The sequence below is a fragment of the Myotis brandtii genome, unplaced genomic scaffold, assembly GCF_000412655.1.
Source record: "Myotis brandtii unplaced genomic scaffold, ASM41265v1 scaffold728, whole genome shotgun sequence".
NCBI classification, from domain to species: Eukaryota; Metazoa; Chordata; class Mammalia; order Chiroptera; family Vespertilionidae; genus Myotis; species Myotis brandtii.
In genome coordinates, this window is record NW_005370875.1 from 288,922 (window position 1) to 310,993 (window position 22,072).

General features: G+C 54.4%; 3 protein-coding genes across 11 annotated transcripts in view; 1 reads left to right on the top strand and 2 right to left on the bottom strand.

The window, feature by feature from the left end:
• The first annotated feature begins 6 nt into the window (after nt 1–6).
• Nucleotides 7–5,923, top strand: ENO3 (enolase 3 (beta, muscle)). Of its 2 annotated transcripts, none has more exons than XM_005882567.2 (12): nt 7–116; nt 1,288–1,374; nt 1,644–1,739; nt 1,915–1,973; nt 2,134–2,203; nt 2,441–2,574; nt 3,599–3,821; nt 3,929–4,126; nt 4,300–4,501; nt 5,359–5,467; nt 5,628–5,686; nt 5,773–5,923. In XM_005882567.2, the coding sequence occupies exons 1-12, from the start codon at nt 101–103 to the stop codon at nt 5,840–5,842; spliced, it is 1,323 nt and encodes a 440-aa protein (XP_005882629.1). In that variant the 5' UTR covers nt 7–100; the 3' UTR covers nt 5,843–5,923. The 2 variants fall into 2 exon arrangements, with proteins under 2 accessions (XP_005882629.1, XP_005882628.1); XM_005882566.2 differs by lacking the exon at nt 7–116 and adding an exon at nt 579–681.
• A 750-nt stretch (nt 5,924–6,673) lies between these two features.
• SPAG7 (sperm associated antigen 7) lies at nt 6,674–10,858 on the bottom strand. Its single transcript, XM_005882568.2, has 7 exons — nt 10,678–10,858; nt 8,171–8,238; nt 7,856–7,944; nt 7,628–7,712; nt 7,426–7,515; nt 7,178–7,334; nt 6,674–7,086 (listed from the first exon to the last, which is right to left on the bottom strand). Exons 1-7 carry the CDS (start codon nt 10,760–10,762, stop codon nt 6,977–6,979), a joined length of 684 nt encoding a protein of 227 aa, XP_005882630.1. The 5' UTR covers nt 10,763–10,858; the 3' UTR covers nt 6,674–6,976.
• Nucleotides 10,859–10,958: 100 nt separating this feature from the next.
• The window catches only part of CAMTA2 (calmodulin binding transcription activator 2), a 17,425-nt gene continuing 6,311 nt past the window's right edge, over nt 10,959–22,072 (bottom strand). For 4 of the 8 annotated variants that reach the window (XM_014530236.1, XM_014530235.1, XM_014530233.1 and 1 more), the window contains 15 exons: nt 21,258–22,072; nt 20,487–20,613; nt 19,113–19,247; nt 16,793–16,908; nt 15,980–16,164; nt 15,439–15,517; nt 15,039–15,261; nt 14,497–14,798; nt 13,271–13,467; nt 12,856–13,039; nt 12,579–12,650; nt 12,464–12,484; nt 12,130–12,299; nt 11,874–11,948; nt 10,959–11,773 (listed from right to left, as the gene is read on the bottom strand). In XM_014530236.1, the coding sequence (XP_014385722.1) occupies nt 11,710–11,773; nt 11,874–11,948; nt 12,130–12,299; nt 12,464–12,484; nt 12,579–12,650; nt 12,856–13,039; nt 13,271–13,467; nt 14,497–14,798; nt 15,039–15,261; nt 15,439–15,517; nt 15,980–16,164; nt 16,793–16,908; nt 19,113–19,247; nt 20,487–20,613; nt 21,258–22,072 (2,765 nt within the window). In that variant the 3' untranslated portion in view covers nt 10,959–11,709. The remainder of the gene's footprint in view (nt 11,774–11,873; nt 11,949–12,129; nt 12,300–12,463; nt 12,485–12,578; nt 12,651–12,855; nt 13,040–13,270; nt 13,468–14,496; nt 14,799–15,038; nt 15,262–15,438; nt 15,518–15,979; nt 16,165–16,792; nt 16,909–19,112; nt 19,248–20,486; nt 20,614–21,257) is intronic. The other 4 variants (XM_014530237.1, XM_014530238.1, XM_014530239.1 and 1 more) reach the window with 4 other exon arrangements.

Consider the following 22,072-nt stretch of genomic DNA (forward strand, 5'->3'; position numbering starts at 1 on the left):
GCGCTGTCGGGCAGCCGCGCTTCCTCCCGGGGCCGGGGCCAGTCTAAATGCGTCTCCCCTCCCGCTCCCCCGCCTTCCTTGCTTGCGGGGAGAGGCCGCGATGAGGGCCCTAAGAGGTGAGACCCTCTCGCCTTCCGAAAGGGGGTTTCCGTTTCAGACTCCAGAGCTGGCCCAGAGCCCCGGTTCCTCCCCCCACCGAGGGCAGCGGCAGCCCCTGCCGGCCACGTGCGCTCGGCATGTGTGGCTGCCAGTCCTGCAGCCCCTCTTCCAGGCCCCCTCCCCAGCCCTGCGGGGCTCAGGTTACTCCTGGCCTTTCCTAAATGGCACTAGTTCCCCTTTAACCTTTGCAAAAGGGGAATATAGTCCTGGGGAGGGGAAGACCCCTCCGCCCCCCTTCTGAAGCTCCTTCCCAGAGCTAGAATTAAAAGTAGGGACATTTTACTGGGGAACAGAGAGAAAGGAGGGGTAGTTATTGACCTTTGGGAAGGGGGCCTTAGGCTGTAGTGGGCACTTGGCTGCCAGCCGGGTGCGGAGGGGGAGGATGGAGAGGGAGAGAGGCGGGGCTGGCTGGGGGACAGGGTGGCTGGGGATAAATGCCCAGCCTGAGAGGGGGTGAGCTGACACTGTCCCAGCTGCCACCTAGACCCGGAGCTCACCCCAAGCCCCAGCCAAGACATTCAGGTCTGGTGAATCTTTAGCCCCAGGGGGTGGAAGTGGTAAAGGGTGAGGGTGGTGCTGGCTTGAAGGAAATGTCAGCTTTTTTTCCCCTCCTGGGACTGGGGGTGCTTACAAAAGACTGGAGGAGTTGGAGCAAGCAGGATGGGTAGCCATGGGTAGGGAAATGAGGATGTGAAGAGAGGCAGGCAGAGATATGGAGAAGGGTAGCTAGAGCTTCAGCCAGGCGGAGGATGTGGGCCCCCCTGAGGATCTGAAGACTGAAGAGCAGGGGGGGAAACAAACAGAATAATGACAGAAGAGCTGATGGCTAGGAAGCCATGGAGAACAGATTGCTTGACTTTGCGGTAAAGGGGTTGAGGGAGTGGTGGAATCAGAATCGCTGGAGCTGTAAAGGAGAGGCCCCTGGATTCTTGGGACTGGCGGAGGGTGGAATAGGAGCTGTTCTGAGTGGGGGAGGGGGCTGTGCCTGCCTCTTTGGTCTGTGACCTTTTTGTGGGATATTTTTAGCTCCAGCACCTGCCTTCTTGGGGTGGGGAAGACTCTTAAAGGGCACAGGATTTGGGGTTCCTGAAGGGATCAACTGTCCACACTCAACCCCTTGTCCTGCAGCCATGGCCATGCAGAAAATCCTTGCCCGGGAAATCCTGGACTCCAGGGGCAACCCCACTGTGGAGGTGGACCTGTACACAGCCAAAGGTAACACAGGCCCCGTGACTTGGTTTGCCTTGGAAGACCCTGGCCCCATCTGGTCTTTATCCCCCAGCTGTCCCACATCCTCACCTTTCTCTGAGATCTCTTCCACAGAGCTCTTCCCAGGCCTTCCTCTTCCAACCTGGCTCCCCTGCTGGGAGAAGCCCTAGTCTGTCTGCTGTCTGCATGGCCTCCACCCTAGGCTCAGAGAGGAGGCCTTGGCCCTTTGGGGGTGGATGGGCCTGTCTGTGATCTTCCAATTCCTCTCACCCCAGGCCGATTCCGAGCAGCTGTGCCCAGCGGAGCTTCCACAGGTATCTATGAAGCTCTGGAGCTAAGAGATGGAGACAAATCTCGCTACCTGGGCAAAGGTGAGGAAAGACCAACACTTGAAGAGCCTGTGAGGGGTGGTTTCAGGGCGTGGACACCCCCTCCCCCCAATATCTGCTTGGAGTAAAGGCCTGGAACCCAAAGTTCTTGAGGAGCTGGGGTCCATGGGAAGAGACCTGATTGAATCAGATCTGAACCCCCTCCTCTGGCCTCTAGGCGTCTTGAAGGCTGTGGAACACATCAACAAGACTCTGGGTCCTGCTCTGCTGGAAAAGGCAAGTGGGGAGAGCTTATTCCTCCTACCCCCCACCACCCCCTGCCTGGGAGGGGCCAATGGTTCGTCTCTCCAAATACCTGCACTTCTTCCTTCTGCTCATGCCGTGGCTCTTTAGAAATCTGACTTCTGCTCTCCCCTCCTCAAACCTGCTCTTCCAGAAACTAAGCGTCGTGGATCAAGAAAAAATTGACAAATTTATGATTGAGCTGGATGGGACTGAGAATAAATGTGAGTGAAGGGATGGGATGTGGGATAGAGGGGGAGAGGCCGTGGGGCTAATGTCTGGTTAGGATTATTACTGTGGCCCACATTGGGGGGCACATCGTAGCTGGATGGACTTTTATTCATTCCTCAGGCATTTCCTGATGGCTGTGGACACAGTGTGAAGCTGACACATTCCCCTTTGAGATGACCCCAAACACTGGGGAGAAGCTCTCACCCTTTCTTTGTGCTTGCTTCCTCCAGCCAAGTTTGGAGCCAATGCCATCCTGGGAGTGTCGCTAGCTGTGTGCAAGGCTGGAGCAGCCGAGAAGGGGGTCCCGCTCTACCGACATATTGCAGATCTTGCTGGGAACCCGGACCTGGTCCTCCCCGTGCCTGTGAGTGCAGATGCCCCCCCCCCCCCAAGATCCCACAGTGACAGAGTTGCCTCATCCAGCAAAAAAATTTATAAGCAGCCCCTGGAGTGTTCACCTTCCAGACCCAGCTCCAAAGAAACAGTTTCCTGAAATGGAGCCTCTCCTGCTCAGTCCAGCCCCCCTCCCCCTCCCTTCTCTCCCACAATCCAAACCTTCCCTTAAGCCTCTCTGCTTCTTCCCCCTCAGGTAACCCAGTTCCTTCACATTCCACTCTGAGGCTCAATAACTGCAGCTTCTTATTTTGCTTCCTACCCCAACCCCCAAATCAGATAGAGAGCTTCTTTATGGCAAGGATCTTGGCATTTCTTTGTGTCTTCTTTAATCCTTATAAGCTCAGATGTCCTCTTTATGGAAACCCTTTGAATTTAATGTCAATAAAAATGTTATAGACAAAGCCTGAACTATGAACAACTTCATACCATAAAAGCTATTTTTTTTTAAAAAAAGGTAAAATAAAAAGTTGCAATTTTTATTGTTACTAGGCAGATTGTATAAGAACATGAGCTGTGGAGATAAACTGCTGGGTTCGAATCTTGGCTTTGCCTGTGTGCTAGCTGTGTGATCTTAGGCAAGTTATTTAACTTCTGTATGCCTCCGTTTTCTCATTTGCAGATTTGGGGGGGATAATAATAGTACCTAGTTCATAGGGTTGTTTAGAGAATGAAATGAGCTAATAGAATATATGTGAATCACTTAGAGCAGTGCCTGGCCTGTAGTAAGTGCCATATCAGTTACTGTTGTGTACAGGCACATGCTAGGAGCTTTACATTCACTTTCTCTAATTTTCAGCATAAGATCCTACAGGGAAGCAGGTGGTATTCCCCTGAGAGAAATGAGGAAAGAGGCTCTGAGGAGTAAAATTACTCACCTTAGGTCACTCAGCTAGTAAGTAGGGAAGCCAAGATTCCACCTGGACCCCTCCTCCCCAGCTCTTCTTGATCACTCATACCCTTGCCCAGGTCTGAACACCCACTCCTCCTCTCAGGCCTTCAATGTGATCAATGGGGGCTCCCATGCTGGAAACAAGCTGGCCATGCAGGAGTTCATGATTCTGCCTGTGGGAGCCAGCTCCTTTAAGGAAGCCATGCGCATTGGCGCGGAGGTCTACCACCACCTCAAGGGGGTCATCAAGGCCAAGTATGGGAAGGACGCCACCAACGTGGGTGATGAGGGCGGTTTTGCCCCCAACATCCTGGAGAACAATGAGGGTCAGTGTGAGCACTCTGAAGGGCAGAACCCCTGGGTCCTCACAGAGGAGGGGGCTGTGGAGACAGGGTGCCCAGGAGCCTCAGGTCTTCTCTTGTCCTTCTCCCAGCCCTGGAGCTGCTGAAGACGGCCATCCAGGCAGCTGGCTACCCAGACAAGGTGGTAATTGGTATGGATGTGGCGGCATCTGAGTTCTATCGCAATGGGAAGTACGATCTTGACTTCAAGTCACCCGATGACCCCGCACGGCACATCACAGGAGAGAAGCTAGGGGAGCTGTACAAGAGCTTCATTAAGAACTATCCTGGTGAGACCCCGCCCCCCTCCAGGTGTTCAGTGCACCTGCCTGAGTACCTGGTAACTGCCCAACACACTGACTTCAGAGCCTCCATTGCAATCTCCATCCAAATTCTTCTGACCTGTCACCCACTTCATGAAGCCCTCAGACCTTTAACCTGACTCTGCCCCATCTCCTGCCAGTGGTCTCCATTGAAGACCCCTTTGACCAGGATGACTGGGCCACTTGGACCTCGTTCCTCTCGGGGGTGGACATACAGATTGTAGGAGATGACCTCACAGTCACCAATCCCAAGAGGATTGCCCAGGCCGTGGAGAAGAAGGCTTGCAACTGCTTGCTGCTGAAGGTCAACCAGATTGGCTCAGTGACCGAATCCATCCAGGCGTGAGTGCCTCCTGGCCCTGGGGTGCACCATAGCCTCCCTCCAGCTGCAGTCCTGCCCTTAAACTCCAAGTCTACCTTTCCCCTGGCTCCTGACCCACCCCACTCTCTTGACTGACCTCACGACTTTGACTAACTTTTTTAAAAAAATATATTTTATTGATTTTTTACAGAGAGGAAGGGAGAGGGATAGAGAGTTAGAAACATCGATGAGAGAGAAACATTGATCAGCTGCCTCCTGCACACCCCTACTGGGGATGTGCCCACAACCAAGGTACATGCCCTTGACCAGAATCGAACCTGGCACCCTTCAGTCCGCAGGCCGACGCTCTATCCACTGAGCCAAACCAGTTAGGGCTAACTTTTAAAAACACATATTTTTTCATTGATTGCAGAGAGGAAGGGAAAGGAAGAGATAGAAACATCAGTGATGAGAGAGCATCATTGATCGGCTGCCTCCTGCACGCCCCCCATTGGGGATCTAGCCCACAACCCGGGCATATGCCCCTCTGGGAATTGAACCATGACCTCCTGGTTCATAGGTCAACACTCAACCATGGAGCCACACCAACTGGGCAAGGCTTTGACTAACTCTTGGCCTGGCCCCAAGAGCTTTGCCATTGTGACCTGCTATCCCCACCTCCACCCCATACCATTCTTTTCTCCAAGATTCTGCCCTTCTTTCTACCAGCATCTCAGGAACCAAGTTCAAGATAAGGAATCCCCCCTTTTCTTCTAGTTTCCAAATAACATTACCCTCCCCACAAAGTGCCTGCTCCCCAAAACAGAAAAGCCCCATCCAGCCCTGGCTTTCTCACTGGAGGTCCTGTTAGGCCTTATGGATTATCCTCTCTACACAGTTGCAAACTGGCTCAGTCTAATGGCTGGGGAGTGATGGTGAGCCACCGCTCTGGGGAGACTGAAGACACATTCATTGCTGACCTCGTGGTGGGGCTCTGCACAGGACAGGTACTCATGGCTCCCCTCTGTCATGTTAGAACAAGTTTTCTTGGGATCCCTGGCCTCCTGCCCCTGAGTTGAATGGCACCACAGGCTACTTCCTCAGGGCCAGGCCCAATCCCTCCTCTCTAGCCTCATGCAACCCTTGGAATCCTTCTTCCCTCCTCAGATCAAGACTGGTGCCCCCTGCCGCTCAGAGCGTCTGGCCAAATACAACCAGCTCATGAGGTACAGTGGGTGCAGTGGGCCTGGGTGTGGGAAGCTGAGGGCTGTTGGGCTAGAAGGGTGCAGTTCTGACTTGGTCTACCTTCTAGGATTGAGGAGGCACTCGGGGACAAGGCTGTCTTTGCTGGACGCAAGTTCCGCAATCCAAAGGCCAAGTGAGAAGCTGTGGGCCCCAGGACCCACAGGATAGATGGAGGCCTTCAAGTCCTTCTCCCTGAAATAAACACTGGTGTCAACCAAGACAGTGGCGTGCTCCTTTGTGGGAGGGAGGAATGCTGTCTCCGGACTGGAAAAGACAGGAGATGGGGCAGGAAAGAGAGAACAGATGTATCACCTGCTGTGACAAAGAGGAAGTGAGGGACTAGTCATTGAGGAAGTTGGGCTGAATCTAGGACAACAAAGTTCACATTGTGAAGGAGCTGGGGGAAGCAGGTGCCATATGTGAAATGAAGCTGGAAGCACTGACAGAACATGGAACTAGAACCAGGAGAAGGGGGGGGATCGAGGGTCTGACATCACCATGAGGGGAAGCTGGATCAGATCTGCCAGTAAGTTGGAGTACACAGTCTGCAGTGTGTGTGGTGTCGAAGTCAGGTGCTTTGTGAGATGACCGTGAAAACCAGAGCAGCTACCACTTCTGTGGAGCTCAAAGATCTGCAGCTGCTCTAAATATCTGACATATATTGACTTGTGTAATCTTTGAAACAGTCCTTTCAGATAGTTACCATTATTATCTCCATTTTATGGGTAAGGAAACTGAGGCACAAGAAAGTCAAATACCCCACCCAACGTAACAGTAACTGGCAGAGCCAGGATCCAAAACTAGGCCATCTGGCCCTAGTAATTGTGCTCTTAAAATACTCTCTCTTATGAAAGTGCCAATATTTGGCTATCTTTGGCTTACACAAACAGTTTTATCCTGCTCAAGCTAAAATCACTTCTCTTCCTCTCCAGGACCCACCTCTTATTCTGTTTAAACAAACCAAGACATTGGTTCAAACAGTGTTTATTGAATGTAAAGTAACCCCAACCCCATGGGGAAGAAAGTTCCAAGGAGAACAGAATAATACAGATTAAATACCCACCTGTGCATTCACTCTCTTGCGCGCGCGCGCGCACACACACACACACACACAACCATATACATATCCAAACTCTAAGTGACAAATCAAACACCTGCTTCCTCCAGCCTAAGTGATGGCCGTTAGCAGGTGGTTCAGAGGTGGGGCTCCAGAATGGGTTTTAATAGCAGCAGCCTGTCCCTCCCTACCCCGTCCCAGAGAGCTGGGGTGCCTAGGAGGTAGGTGGCAACTCTTCCCCACTCTGCCGCAGACGCTTCTTGGCTCGGATCTCATTCATGGCCTCTTCAATGGAGCGTGTGTCCCTCTTGTTGGCCACGGGCACTAGGGGCAGAGGAAAGGGTGGGGAGGGCCTAGGATCCCTGTGCCTTAGCCTTCCCTCTCCTACCCTCCCCAGCCCCCACTGTGGCCTCACCACAGCCATAGGTCTTGTTGGCCTGTAGCATATGGGCTGCATCCTTGGCTGCCCCCTTGCCGATGAGGTGGCTGTACTTGTCCTTGTAGTCACTGGTGGGGCTCACTACCACAGGTCCCTGCTGAGCTGCCTCCTCCTCCTGCCGCTGGGCCAGCTCCTAGGGGTGCAGAAGTGGAGCACTGGTGCTCAGGGGCCTGACCCCAACCCCTCCCAGGTGGTGGGCTCCAGGGACTTCCAGGCAAACTCACCTTCAGCTTCCGTTTCTCCTCAGCCTTCTGGGGGTCCCACTCCTCTCCACGACGGTAGGAGTCCAGCTCTTCATCTGAGGGTGCAAACTCCTGGGGAAGAGGGATGATGGCGTCAAGGCTCCATATACATGTTTCATCTCATTTCTCTTCCCCAGGGGGGCACAGGCTGAAAGGGAGAGAGTGGGGAACTCAGGCCTTTTACCTTTTTGAAGATCATGACATAGCGACATTCATCATCTTCCCCGAAGGAGAAGGATGTCAGGCCAGCCACTTCCACCACATCGTGTCTGCGAAGGGAGGGAGGACAGAGAGGAAAGAGTATGTAGAGCCATGAGGGGGCCTCGCACCCTCCTCTTGTGGATTTCCACACTGTACCTTTCATGCCGCCCTGGCCACCCATTTCCTGCCTCCCCCAGCCCAAGACACTCACAGTATGCTTCTCTCTATCTTGTTCATCGGCTGAAACTTTTTCTTGATCTGCCCACTGTCTTGGATGAAATCGGACACTTCTTTCTCCATCTTGGGAGAGGGAAACGGGGAGAAGATATGAGATGATGGCTCTGCCCCAATCTCCCTCTTCCCAGCTGGGCCAACGGGCCTTTGCCTCCCCACACCTAACCCAGCCTCCATGCCATTGGCTTCCAGGCTTCACGTCTCCTGAGGCATTTTCAAAATCACTGAGTTCTAATTCTAACTTATTGGACATCCTTCCTGAGGCTGCCTTGATCTCTCCAGTTGTTCTCACCCTTTTACGAAACTCCACTTTCTGTTGTTTCTCTTGCTCCTGTAGTTTCTTCAGGCGGGCAGCCTGCTCTGGGGGTGAGAAATGGCAGCATGAGGCCAGGGCAGACGCATGGGTGGGGAGGTTGTAAGGCTTCAAAGGAGGTCTGGTGTCCACCAGGAGGTATCAGGCTGGGGAGGGAGGGCTTTTTATTCACCAAGCATTTATCGATGTTTAAACCTGGCACTGTCCTAGGCCCTGGAGCACCAAGCTCTTTAAGACATAGCTTTGCTCTTCAAGAGCTCAGAGGAGGAGTAGCAAAGATTAGAATCACGCTTACCCTCACTTCCCAATCTCACAGGGGAAACCAATTCACAAACATTTAATACCCACAATATACAAAGAACTATAAGGCACCTGCGGAGGTAAGGAGACCAGACTAAGCCCTGGCCTTAAAGAGTTTATCATCTCATTGTCTACATAGGAAAGGGGAAATTATTTAACTTCCTACCTTTATTTTGTAAACCCCGCCCCCCGAAACTTCTCACTTCTACAGACAAGATGAAGCTGAAATGACTAATCTGACACCATTCTCCTTGGAGAGTGTAGGTGTTCAAAGTCAATTGTAGAGGAACTTCCCATCCTTACATCTTAATGTCCCCTCTCCTCTCTTCTGTCATTTTAAATCCTTTATATCCTTAAGGCCCATTTCTTCCACAGCATCCAAATAGCTCTAGCTGCACTGACCTCTTCCCATTTTCCTAATCACTCCATGCCTTTGCACATGTTGTTCCTTCTGCTTGAAATGCTTTTCCTCCTCTTGCAAACTTTGAGATTTGCCATGAGTCAGAGTTACTCACTTCTTCCTCTGGGGCCCACACACATTCGACTCAGACATCCACTATAGCATGTGCTGAGAACCAATATAGTTTAACTGTTTGTCTCCCCTACCATCCTAGAAGCTCTAGGAGGCAGGGACCCTGCTCACCTCCTATCCAGTTATTCTCTGTGGCCCCTGACAGCTTAGGAGCTCTCATCTCTTTGACATCAAGGGCTCTGACCACCAGTGGCCACTGAGTGTTCCACAACTGGTTTGAGTTCTCTCTGGATCTGAGATGGCAAATGATGATGGTTAAGGTCATAGGCTTAAAAGCCACACCTGGATTCAAAACCCTGTCACTTATTAACCCTGTGACCTCAAGCAAGTGACTAAACTCAACTTTGGCTTCCTAGTCTGCTGCTGCACCTAGTCATGGCGAGCATGAAATAATCCCAACTGCCAGGCCCATTATGTTCCCTCCTTCCTCAGAGCTTCCAAATACGCATCTGCCTGTAACACTTCGCTCCCCCTCTCTTACTGAATCATCTATCCTTCACTTCAGATCCCAGGTCACCACAGACTAGGTTAAGGACCCCTCGGTGGTCGCTCTCATAACTATTTTTCTCTCAGGGTACTTATCAAGTTGATAATTAAACTTCTATGTGATCATTTAATCAACGTGCATTTCATCAATGCTTCAGACTGTGGGCTTCGGAGGGTACCCTGGCTCCTAGCAACCGTTCAGTAAATAATAGATATTTAGCTATTAAGCAGCACTTGAGCGCACTGGAGGCATCCGGCCTGCCCTGGCCCCTAGGGCGGGTGGGAAGCCGGGAGCCGGGCCGGGGCTAGTCTGTGGTCTCGCAGGGTTGGGGGCTGGGTCCTTCCCAAGGCACTTCTGTCTGACTCCTTCACACGCAGCAGCACGAGCAACCCAGGGAAGGCTGCACGCCAGGCCGACCGCGCCCTACGCTGGCGGGCGAACTCAGGAGCCCGCCTGCAGGGAAGTCACTCAGAGAACCCAAGTGGGAGCCTACAGCCAATCGGACCGACAGAGGCATTTTCTTCTCTCCAATCAACATCACCACCCGCTCGGAGAACTGGGGAAAGTAAGGCTACAGATGGGCAGGGTAGGAAAGAGGTTAAATCAAGTAGGAGGGGCATAAGGGCACCGAAAGGACCCATCAACCAATTGGAGGTGCTTGAGGTGGGTGGGTGGGCCAGAGGAAGGTCTTTAATAGGCGGACCTTTAAGGTGGCCAATAGAGGTGAAAGGATTGCGGATGGGCGTGTCCTGGACCCAACAGAATGGGAATGGGTCGTGGGACACTCCGGAGTTGGGAGGGGCTGAGTGACCGAACACGCCCTCCTGCGACCCGAAGGCGGGCCAAGAAGCACCAAGTTGGGTGGGGCCGGAGGCAATCTACCAATCAGAGCACGCCAGCAGCGGACAGGCGGGCCTCTTGGCGAATGGAAAACAAGGACTGCGAGGCCAGGAAAGAGGCAGGAAACTGGCACTAGGCTTCGGGTAGCCAATCACCGTCCGCTACGAACAGCGGGCGGGTCAGCAGACCTTGTAGGGACTCTGGGGGGCCTATGAAGGGGCCTTTGAGGGGGTTTTCAAGGTGGAAGAGGCGGCACCGTCTAAAGGAGGAAGAATGCGGTCCTGAGAACCGAATGAAGAAAAGCAGATGTGAATTTGGGATCCTCACCTCGGGCCCTGCGCCGAGTCTCCTGGTCACTGAGGCTGGGTGGCTTTTCCATGGAGCTCAGGATGGAGCCCAGTAGGTCCGCCATCTTGGGAGTGACAGAGACGGGGCGGTGCGTCTTAAAGGGAAGGGCGAAATGCCTTTAAGGCCGGAAACACGTCGGCGGTGGAAAACCTCACACCGGTCCCGCCCAGGCACTGAACTGGCCCGGCGCGCGGCAGCCTCCCCTGCCGAAGCCCCGCCCCGGCCCTCCCCTCCCCCTTAGACAGAAGTCGGAGGCTGGCTGGTGCAGCGATGTTTAATGGCATTTCTTAGAAACTAAGCCCATGCACAAGTAGAAAGTGCTCGTGGGGCCGGCGGAGGCCCCCCACAGCGCCTGGGAACCACAAGCCCGGCCGTGCAGCCCTCCCCGGCGCCTTAAATAGATTCTTCACTATACTCTGTATCTTACATATTTACAAACCCCCTCCCATCAGGGGATGGGGTGGGACTCCGCAACGTGTTCCTATATACAGTCTCCCCTGTGGCCCCGAGGCTGGTGGCCAGAGTTGGAGTGACAGGGGGAAGACAGGGCCAGAAAGGGAGGAAACGGACGCAAACATGCGGAGTCGGGTGGGGGCACGGTCAGCCCTGAAACACGAGGGGCGAGCGCAGCGAAGGCAGAGGTGGGGCCAGGCCGATACATTCAGAGACGCTTCGAACAAATAAATAAGGCAATTCGGGAAAGGGGTGAGGCGGGTGCAGGCAAGGAGGGAGCTGTGGAGAAGGGGCAGGCGGGGCTCCGGAGGTCACAGCTGAAGATGCAGGTATGTGGGGCGTGGGTCTTCTGGAGCCGGGGACCGAAAGAGGGGGCACGACCCGGAGGGAAGAGGAGCTGGGGGAGGGAGAGGGAGTTCAGCACTTCGGAGGGGGAGGAGGTAGAGACCTAGGAAGATCTCCAGACAAAGTGACGAGGAAAGCTGCCGACAGGGGGCTCCTCCCCCGGAGAGCCCTCTCCCTTAAGACTGCCAGGAGCGGCCTCAGGGTGGGGAGAGGTCAGGTGGCCAGTCCAGGTTGGGGCAGCCCTTCCAGCTCCTGGTTCTGCTTCAGTTCCCTCATCCTGCAGAGAAACAAGGAAGGAGTCAGATGAGATCAGCAGATCTGGGGAGGTGGGTGAGGGAGGTGGCTGAGCAAAATCCAGCAGGAGAAAGAATGGGTACCTGTGTCGGCAGCGCCGCAGGAATCTCATGATTTTCCGGGCTGCCTGGTCCTGTTTTTTGGTGAGAAAGGAGCTTCTGGCAAAAGGAAGAAAAGATGAGGAAAACTCACACAACACTCAGGCATCCCGTCCTCGGCCCTTTGGGACCCTAGCAAGGAAGGACTGGGGGCAGGACGATGAGCTGGGAGTTGGGGGGCTATGGGCTATGGGCATGGATGCAGTGAGCAGGCACAGAGGGCTTGGGGCTGGACCCCTACTTGCTGCGGGGCGGCAGGCTGCCCGTGGGCCGGCGGCGGTAGGAGCGGTAGTGCTGCTGGATGAGCACAGCTGCTCGGCGGCTCTGCTGAAACCGCTTCTGCTCGTAGTAGCTTCGGAACTTGCTCTGGATCAGGATGGCCGCCTGCGTCATCTTCTTATAGAGAGCAAACTAGGAGTGGGGAGGAGAGGCGGGCTGAATTGGAGGGACAGAAACCAAACCCCTGAGGGTCACCCCAAGTTCAGCTGATGCAGGTCTCTTTCTCTAATCCACACGCTCGTGGAAAGGCTTGAGTCACCACAGACAACCTCACGCCCGGATCTCATGCCTAATACCTTAAGTGCCATCCAGGTCAGCTTGTGGAGAGAGAAGGGAGTCAGGGTTCCAGCAGCATTCTGGATGCTCTGGGTGGGAGTGGTTGGTTATGCCTTAGAGAGAGCAGGGACTCACCTGTTTGTACTTCCGGTAACAGCGCTGGATCACAGCTGCTGCTACCTCCTGCTGCTCCTTCAGCCACCGGCCCTAAGGGGAAAGCAGGAAGTCTCAGCACCTAAAGGCCCACCTCATAGACATGTGATCTGTCCTTCCAACTTGCCTGAGGTCCTCTGGCCTTCAGCCCAAAGCCACTTTGGATGACTGCTCTCCCTCCCGAAGTCCTGGGAGTCCACAGTCTCCCCTGACTCAAAGATTGTGTAATTCTTTCCCTGAGACCTCCCAGCCTCCTGACCTTGTACTTTCGGAAGGCCGTCTGGATGACTCGGGCTGCTTCGTACAGTTCCCGCTGCTCATGATCCGACAATGTCAGCAGGGCAAAATCACTCTCCATCTTGCCACTGGCAGATGCAGAGAGAAACTCTGCCCAGGAAGGTGCTGGAGGGACCGCCGGGCGTCCCCGTTCAAAAGGCGGTTCGCTGCAGGGACAGGGAGAGGACAAGTCATGGGGCATGTGAAGTCCCTCTTCTGCCCAGGGACAGCCCCAACAACGGAGCCTGGAGAGCATGGCTTCAGAGCTCAGCCAGTTTCAATGCCCTAAAGGCCCGTAGGGCCTCTGCCAGAATGGATCTTTGGCTATGGGGAAGCTGCCTTCCCCTTGCCATCTTCCCTTAAACAAGAATCTGGAGGCTTTGTCCTAAGCTGGTCACCTGGGAGGGGCGGCGCTGGGGAAATGGTCCACATTCTCCAGGTAGCTGGCCAGCCAGGACATGGTCTCGCTGAGCCCCAGGGCCCCTGTCCGCTCCCGCATTGAGGCTCCAGCCTCAGGCAGCCCCACAAAGCCCTCTCGTTTAATCCGCTCTGGTGTGGCTTCGATGATTTGCTTGGCCAGTGAGATCATGTCCACCTGGATGGAGAAGCGGGGTGAGCCTTGGGGGTCCCCAGTGACAGATGTTCCTGCCCTGACACAGCTGTAGCCTCGGTCCCCTTCCTGTCTTGTTCCTTCTCTCCCACCCGGTGAGGCCTCAGGGATTGCTGTCCTTTCTCACCCCATCTTTCTCAGCCACTGTTCCAGATTCATTCATTTGTACTTACTGGGTCTCCACCTGTGTTGAGACGTTGTGGGGAACATAGGACAGGGAGGACATACTCCAAATGGAGATTCAAGCTGAGCAATGAAGGATTTAGCCTTCCAGGCTGACTGCTTACTGTCCCACCCAGGTCTGGCCCATGCAAGCACATCCTACCCCCAGGTTTGGCCATGCCTGCCACCCTACCCCGCTTCAGCTCTCTAAGAACCAGCTCAACCAACCACATGACCCTATTGAATGGCTTCAGCCTTGCTTTTACTCCAGTCCTGCAGCCTGCAGCACTTCCTGCTGGCCACATGTAACACAGCCTACCTTGTGGAAGTCTCTAGGTTTTTGTACTTACAGTGCTACCCTGACCTCTCTAGCCATTAGCCTCTCTAAAGCAGGCATGTCCTCCGGTTCTTGCTGCTATACCTAAAGATTTACTCCATCATTTATCCCACAAGAGTTTCTTAGCTTTTACTATGTACAAGCTTCCTCCTCACCAAAGTCATTGCCAGATACCTCCATCTTGCCAAGCTCTCTCTTCCACAACCCTCCCAATTTCCCTCTATCTCTCTGGTTCCCCAAGAAGCTTGTCTCTTCATGGATCAACAGGCAACCCCTACAATCCAGCTCTCACTGAAGATATTCCCCAGAATTTTTAAGCTCTGATGCCTCATGACTCTGAGTTAAGCTCTGATAGAAGTTAAGCAAAGGATTACCTTGCTTGTCCAAAAATGAGGGCCAATAGCTGCTCCTTCCCAAACTGAAGCAAGACTCACTCTGTTTCATGAACTAGTCGGCCTCCCCCCACCCCTGCACCCCTCTTTCTAGCCCTCATAATTCCATCACACAAGCAGTACCGGGATCACGTCCACAGCCGGTGGGCTGTAAGCTTCCTCTGGAGCAGCCCCTGTATCCAGGGCTGGTGGGAGAGGAGGTGGTGAGGGTGGGGGCCCTTTGGGGTTGGTGGCTTCATAGTCCATGAGGAGTAGGGGGGCCTCTGGGGCACCAGAGGAGAGCTGGCCTGGGGCCATCTCCATAATAATCTCAGAGGCTGGCAGAGGAGCGGGGGGAGGACTTCCATCTGGGGCACTAGAATAGGCTGATGTGACAGAAAAAGTGCCATCGGACAGCTCTGAGGGCGAGGAGACACTGCTCAGACCTGGAAGGTAAGGGGAGGGAGAGGGTGAGGGCAGCAGGGGCCATCTGCCTTCCTAGAGTCACCTGCCTGCCCCGTCTTGGCTCTCAGTCTCCCTGTCTGTCCTTGCTAGTAGTATCTCCCCTTCCCTGCCTCCTCCTCGATTTCCCTCCTCTCACACTTTCTGTCTCCCACTCTTCAGCTGCCCCTGGCCTATTGTCTCACCCACATCCCCCTCTTAAAAAGATGAGGGGTAACCCTCACCCGTGTCTGGACTGGAGGAGGGTGGCGACAGGGCAAGTGGGGGCTCGGCTGAAGCTTCCTGTCTCTGCAGTTCCTCAAGGCAGCGGGCAAGGCGCACGTGGCCCCGGGAGTGAGCCACAGACAGGGGCAGGCGGCCCAGAGAGTCGGGGATGCTCAGCGCCCGCCGATTCCAACGGAAAAGGAGCACAGCGGCTTCCAGGTGTCCCAGGGCACACGCCCACATCTAAGGAGGGGCAGGGCAAGGACAGGAGTAGGGAGACAGGCGGAGGTGAGGCCGAGGCCCTTTTCCTGGTGGCCCAGCTTCAGTCCCCTGTCCTCCCCACTCCTGCAGGCCCTCCCTTCAAAGCACCCTTCCCCTCTCCCGACGCCCCACATGCACTCAGGACCCCAGCACCCTCACCAGAGGCGTGCAAGAGAAATGATCCACGTTGAGCGGGTCAACCTCCTGCTCTAAGTCCAAGCTTCCGGTCTCCACACTTCTGGAGGGTTTGGGGAAGGGACAGCAGAGCCCAGTTAGGGGAAAAGTGGGCAAAGTGGGGACAAGGGACCTGAAGGGACTGGGAAGCCAGCTGTCTAGAAGCACTACAGTCAGTGGGATGAGGCAGTCAGAAATTAATAAATGTGATGGGGGTGTTGGGAGCGGGTGGAGGGATTGAACAAAAAAGAAAGAAAAAGGGAACTCGTGACTGCGGGATTGGGGGAGAGGGGATGGCCGTGGAAGAGGGCACAGAGAGGATAAATGGTGATGGAAAAATAAATAAATAAATGTAAGGCGGTCAAGAAGTCAGTGTTGTAACTCAGGGGATATTAAAATTCCTCCCCACACAAACCTTCCAGCCCCTCTTCCTTCCCAGTGACTCCAGCCCCCTCTTAGCGGGGCTTCAGTCCCGACACTTCTGTTCCAGTGGTTGCCCAGTCCCCGCCCTGCTGCCCCTGCTCACCGCCACTGGCTCAGAGTCTCGATGAGGCGGGCGTAGCCCTGGGCAGCGGCCAGGTGCAGAAGGCTCATGCCCCGGAAGGGGCTTCCGTGGGCCAGACGTTCAGGACCCCTCCAGGTGGAGCGTGGGATCATGCTCTCTACCAAGACCACTACCCGTGCCTCGAACCCGGGCCCCTGGCCTTCATCCTGCAATACACACATCCTTATGCAGAGAACTGAGCATCTGGTCCTCTGGCCTGAGATGGCCTTGGCCATCCCATACCTGGCCTCTCAGCTTCTAACTGCCCCTCCTGCACTTCTCACTCCAGTTTCCCACCACACAGACCTCTGATGGCCTGTCAGTTCTCCCAGTTCAAGTTCCTGGATGTCCCCTCCTCCCATAGCCAACTTCCTGCAGACCCTCTGGCAGCCAGATCTCACACACCCTGGCCCGTGTTGTGCCTTCACGTCAGCTCAGGTTAGTGCCATATCCACAGATGCTTCTCCCCTTCAGAACCCAGAGTCCTCTCCCAGTCTTCTTCCTTCAGACACGCAGGACTCCCAGAGCACTGAACCCCAACCTCCTGGTCCCCTCCCCCACCCTCTCCTTCACCTCCACCCTTCTTCAGCCCAGAAATAGTCTGAAGCCTGTCATGCCAAGAGGGTGCCCAGAATAGCCACTCTTGCCACAGGGCGGGGGTGGGAGCAGGGTGACGTCAGGGATTAGGGAGGAGGGTGGCCGAGGGGCTGGGGACGGGAGTGAGAAGTCACACACCAGAGCTGTTTTCTGCAGGAAGACCCTCCCTCCATTCACCGGGCTCCCTCATGGAAGTACCTGCATTGGAGGCCCGTCAGGACCCTGGCAAGGTGCCTGCCCAGCTGCTGCGATCTCTGCCATCCGCTTCTCCATCTGCTCCAGCCGCTCCAGTATGGACATCCGGAACTGGTTGTCTGAGGGGGAGAGGGTATGGGAGGCTCACGGGCAGGATCTAGGTGATGCCCTTAACACAGAACTGGACCTATCCCAGGATCTGGGAGGTAAAGACACTGAATCATATTCTTCCCTCTCCTCCAAAACAACAGCCCCTTTACCCACCCACTTTTGAAACTCAGTCCTTAAGCTAGGGCTCTTAACACTACTCATCCACCCAGGACCAGAATCCAGAACCACAACTGTGTCCTTCAAGGCACAGAGACAGGAGGAATTCCCACATAGTATCCAGCCCCGAGCTGCTCCAGATCACACGCACTCCCTCAGCCTTCTCCTAGGTGAAACACCGTCCGCGCTTGCCCCAGACACTACCTCTGTCCCCCATGCTGGGGCTGAAGGACTGCAGGGTCCCTGCTCTCTGTTAGCCACAGCCCCAAAGAGCTCAGGAACTGTGATTTGAAAAGCACCGCCCCTTCCTCCTGGCCCCCCACAGCTGTCCACAAAGAGGATGGTGGGGAGGGAACATGACAGAGATGGATAGCCATCCATTCCTCCTCCTCCCCTCACCCCATGCACAAATACACACGCGCACACACACATCCCAAGCTATATCTGTCCCCTCTTGAGATCACACAAGGACAAGGAGGAGGGGCGGGAGGGGATCAGAGCCATGGAAAAACAAGCATCGAGAAACAGGCTGGAGGTCAGGGATGTTCTGAGATGCTAGGCAGAAGGAGCTGAGGCACAGAAGTGATGGTGGGGAGGAAGGTGGAGAAGGATGAGCAGAGACCTTTGTATAACAGGGAGGAGAGAGAGCAGAAAGGATAAACAAGGTGAAGAGAGGAGAGAGAGGACGAAGGAAAGCTGGGGACTGTACCAAGCAAGCAACAAGGAAGAGAAGAAGGGGGACAAGTTAAGACCCTGGTCCAAGGAGAAAGAAAGAGGGAGGAGAGATGGTATAACAGGGACAGGAAAGGAAGGCGGCGGGGGAGGGGTGGGCAGTCACAGCAGGACAGACAGAACAGGCCTGGGAGACCTGGGAGACCTGGCAAGATCCCACGGTAGGCTGCGGGGCAACCCACACGCAGCCCCCTGAAGGGGCAGCTCTGAGGGAGGTGAGCCAGGACGAGCCCTGAGGGAGACACCACAGGGTGACAGCAGAACTGAGACACCCAGAGGAGAAGACAGAGAAGCACACACCCTGAGAAAGAAGCAGGAGCAGAGAGAAACAATTTCTCAACGCCAGTGCTGGATTTAAATAAATAACACTGCCCAGCCAGCACAGCTCAGTGGTTGAGCATCGACCTATGAACCAGGAGGTCATGGTTCGATTCCCAGTCAGGGTGCATGCCTAGATTGCAGGGTTGATCCCCACTGTGGGACATGCAGGAGGCAGCCAATCAGTGATTCTCATCATTGATGTTTCTCTCTCTCCCTCTCTGAAATCAATAAAAATGTACTTAAAAAATAAATACACACATACACATGCATGTATGCATGTCTGTGGGTTTGTATAAGAAAGTGTGTTTGTATGAGAAAGTACAGCATGCTATTCAAGTGGTAGATATTACTGAGTAGTAATATCGGCAGTTTTCATTTGTAGTTTATGCTTTTCTAGATAATTTCCAAATTTCCTATAATAAATACCTATCTTTATGGAGAGGAAAACAATACATGTCTATATACATGTACATACTCGCACGTCCTATATATATTGCTCTAGACCAGTGGTTCTCAACCTTCTGGCCCTTTAAATACAGTTCCTCATGTTGTGACCCAACCATAAAATTATTTTCGTTGCTACTTCCTAACTGTAATGTTGCTACTGTTATGAATCGTAATGTAAATATCTGATATGCAGGATGGTCTTAGGCGACCCCTGTGAAAGGGTCATTCGACCGCCAAAGGGGTCGCGACCCACAGGTTGAGAACCGCTGCTCTAGACCCTGTCCCTGTCCCTCTTGGCCTCGCTTGCCTAGACCCCATCCTTTGGGATGGAGAAGACAGGGTAAGAACTGAGACAAACATGGCTCCAAGATGCACAGGGAAGAGGAGGGAAGGGAAGTTTGCTGCTGTGTTTAGAAATGACCAGTGAAGCAGGAGTTGAGAAAAGACTGGTAAATGTGGGCTAGGTGGTGGCCACCTGAGTGCTGAGGGGACCTAGGAGTGTCGTGCTCCAAAGTTATGGGGCCCGACACTTGGGATCAGAGGGCGAGCTACTTACCATCTAGTGACAACCAGTCGAGCTGAGTACTAGGCAGTGACAGGAATCGGCGTGCTCGATACTCAAAGAGCACAGAAGCAGAAAGGGGTCCCTCCCGCCCGGCCACCTGCAAAGACACCAGCCCTACCTCATGGGCTGGAGAGGGCAAGGTCAGTGAGAAGGGCTCTCTCCCCGCAGCTCCCTCTCTGGCCCTCTGTGTTAGAGCCACAGCTGGTCATTTCATATTGAGCTTCCCAGCTTCCCCGCTGTGGGCCAAGAGGCTGCTGGCTTCGGTGGCCTTGGCACTAACTGGGAAGGGATTCCATTCATGTGAGAACTCGGTACCTGCTATGGACTCTAGAGACCCTGTAGTTAAGGATGTTTGTTACTCAGCACCAAGGCCTGGAAGCGGAGGGTCAAGAGACACCTATACTTATAAATAATTTGATGGCATAGAAACCCCTTGGTCTCCCAGAATCAGTGTCCAGACGTCATGACCCTGTTACTAAGAGGGGAGGAAGGAGAGCCAGCTGCTCACCAACGGTGTCTAGTGAGAGCGACACCCCAGCTATAGCCTTGAAAAGGAAACCATCAGGCCCTGGTCCCTGATGCACCATCTGTGCACCACTGAACAGGGCTGCTGAGATGGGGAGAACACACACCGACAACAAAGCTGTCACCATGTCACTGGTGAGCCTTTGGGGTCCCACAGTAAGGCTGACTGCTGAGTGCAGGGTAAGGGGCAAGGTTGGTGGCAAAAGGGCAGACACTGGAGGTTGCCCTGGCAGCGACGTCTAGACCAGCACCGTCCAACAAAACGTTCCTCAATGATGGAAATGCTTATCTGCACTGCGCAATAGGGTAGCACCAGCCAGGTGGCTACTGAGCACTCAAAATGTGGTTAGTGCGACTGAGGAACTGAATTTTAAATTTTACTTAATTTTAATTGATTGCAATAGGCACATGTGGCTAACAGTTACTGTATTAGATGGAAGCCAATGTCCTTCAGTCTCAAGATTGGTTGGAGGAGACCAACATCTCTCCCTTTTCATTCTTCCAAGAGCTAGACTCTGGCTTTAAGGCTGGAACAGACATTAGAGACTCCTTGGGTCAAATACCTGACCTTACAGGAGGGGAGGCCAAGGACCCAAGAAAAGAGCAGACGTATCTAAGGTCACCAGTCCAGTAAGGAGTAGATTTCTCGGGCCAGAACCCAGACCTTCTGACACCTAAGCCCAGACTCATTTGCCTGCTGGGGGACCGTGGGACTCAGCCTCAAGACTGAATGAGGGCTTTGTGCTCTCAGGAACAACTCAACACATTTGTCCCCAGTGCTTCCAGAAGTCCTAAATGCCATTAGTTAGTCCTTTCCCCCACTAATCCCCATCCCCATACCAGGACAGTAGCAGCGTAAGACACCAGGCTGGACAAGTGACGCGGGCACTGCGATGTGGTCAAAGACACAGGAGTAATGCTCGGAGGCCTCCGTCCACGGACCCGTGATGAGCACCTTGACCCCACCCTGTAGACAGAAGTCAGAAGGCCATGTGGCTAGCACTCTGCTGGGTATTCATACACTCACTTATTCATTAATGTAGACTCTCAGAGAGTATCTCTATGTGGCAGGCCCTGTGCTAGAGCTTGGTGATACAGGGACTGGACAGGACCCACTGGGGTCAGGTCAGCTAGCCTGTCCCTCCTCCCCAACATCGCTGCCCTCCACCTGCGTCTGCTAGCCTCACCCAAGGCCACCGACTCATTTGCAGATAGCTGTCATCAGGAGGAAGTCCTTTTTTAGGCCCCAACTGCAGGTCCTCCTTTCCCTCACTAGGGCAGCATAAAGCAGAACTTCTCTACTAATGAAGACAGTCTTTAGCTTCCCAAAGTCTGCAATCATATCCCGACTATGTTTTCTCTTCTCGGCACTAAGTTGCCCCAATTCCCTCCCTGTGAAAGTCGCCAAGGGAATGAAGCCCCCTGGGCACTTGGGGACTCACACAACCCTGTGGAAGGGGAAGGGAGGGAGAAGGGTGAGTCAGAAGGACTATGGAAACAGGAAAGAAGCCACACTCTGTGGAAAAACAGAGGTTGGGAGGAGAACTAAGCAGCTATGGTAACTAGGCCCCATACCAGGAGGTAAGAGGGACAGGGATGAGAGAGACTCACCTCTGGGTAGGACCACTCTGGGGAGAAGTCTGTGATGGTGCTAAGAGCAGGTGAGAGCTGGGGGTTGGAGGCAGGGATGCTTGGAGCTTCGTCACTGATGAGTTCTCCCATAAGGTCTGGGAATGATGCAAGACTGAACGGCTCCAGCTCGCTGGCCCCACTAGCTCCTCCAAACAAGGCCTCCCCTCTTCCTAACCTGCCTGATGGCTCCGAGGGGGCAGGTGAGGGGGGTGGTGAAGGAGGGGGTGAAGGTACGGGTGGGGCAGGCCCCTGGACCTTAAGCTCCTCTCCACTGTCATCATCTTGAATGAAGAAGCAGTTTCCTCTCCTCCCACCTCCTACTGACTGTGGAGGGGGACCCCGAGCAGCCGCCTGGGGCTCCAGGGCAGCAGCAGGCTCTAGGGCAGGACAGGGGGTGTGGGCAGCCTCTGCCTCCGGGAAGTCTGGGCTTACCCCCTGCCCCCCTCCATATGTCTGGCCCCTCTGGGGGCTGTTGAGAAAACGATCAGGGTCAAAGGCAGGGCTGGGAGGAGCTGGTGGGGCAGAGGGCTCAGAGCCGACAACCACCGCCAAGCTCATGGGAGGGTGAGGATCAGCCTGGGGAGCCAAGTGCCTGGTGGGCGTCAAGCCCCCAGCACGCTGCTCCAGTCCAGTCAGAAGGAGGATAGCGGTGCCTCCCCTCGATGAACCCCCTCGAGAGGTGGGAGGGCTAGGTCTGATCTCTAGGGGTTCTGCAAAGCCTGAGGAAGAGGAGGAAGAGGAGGAAGATGGGGAGGTATGTGCCTTGGGGAGCTCTGGGGGAAGTGGGGCTATCA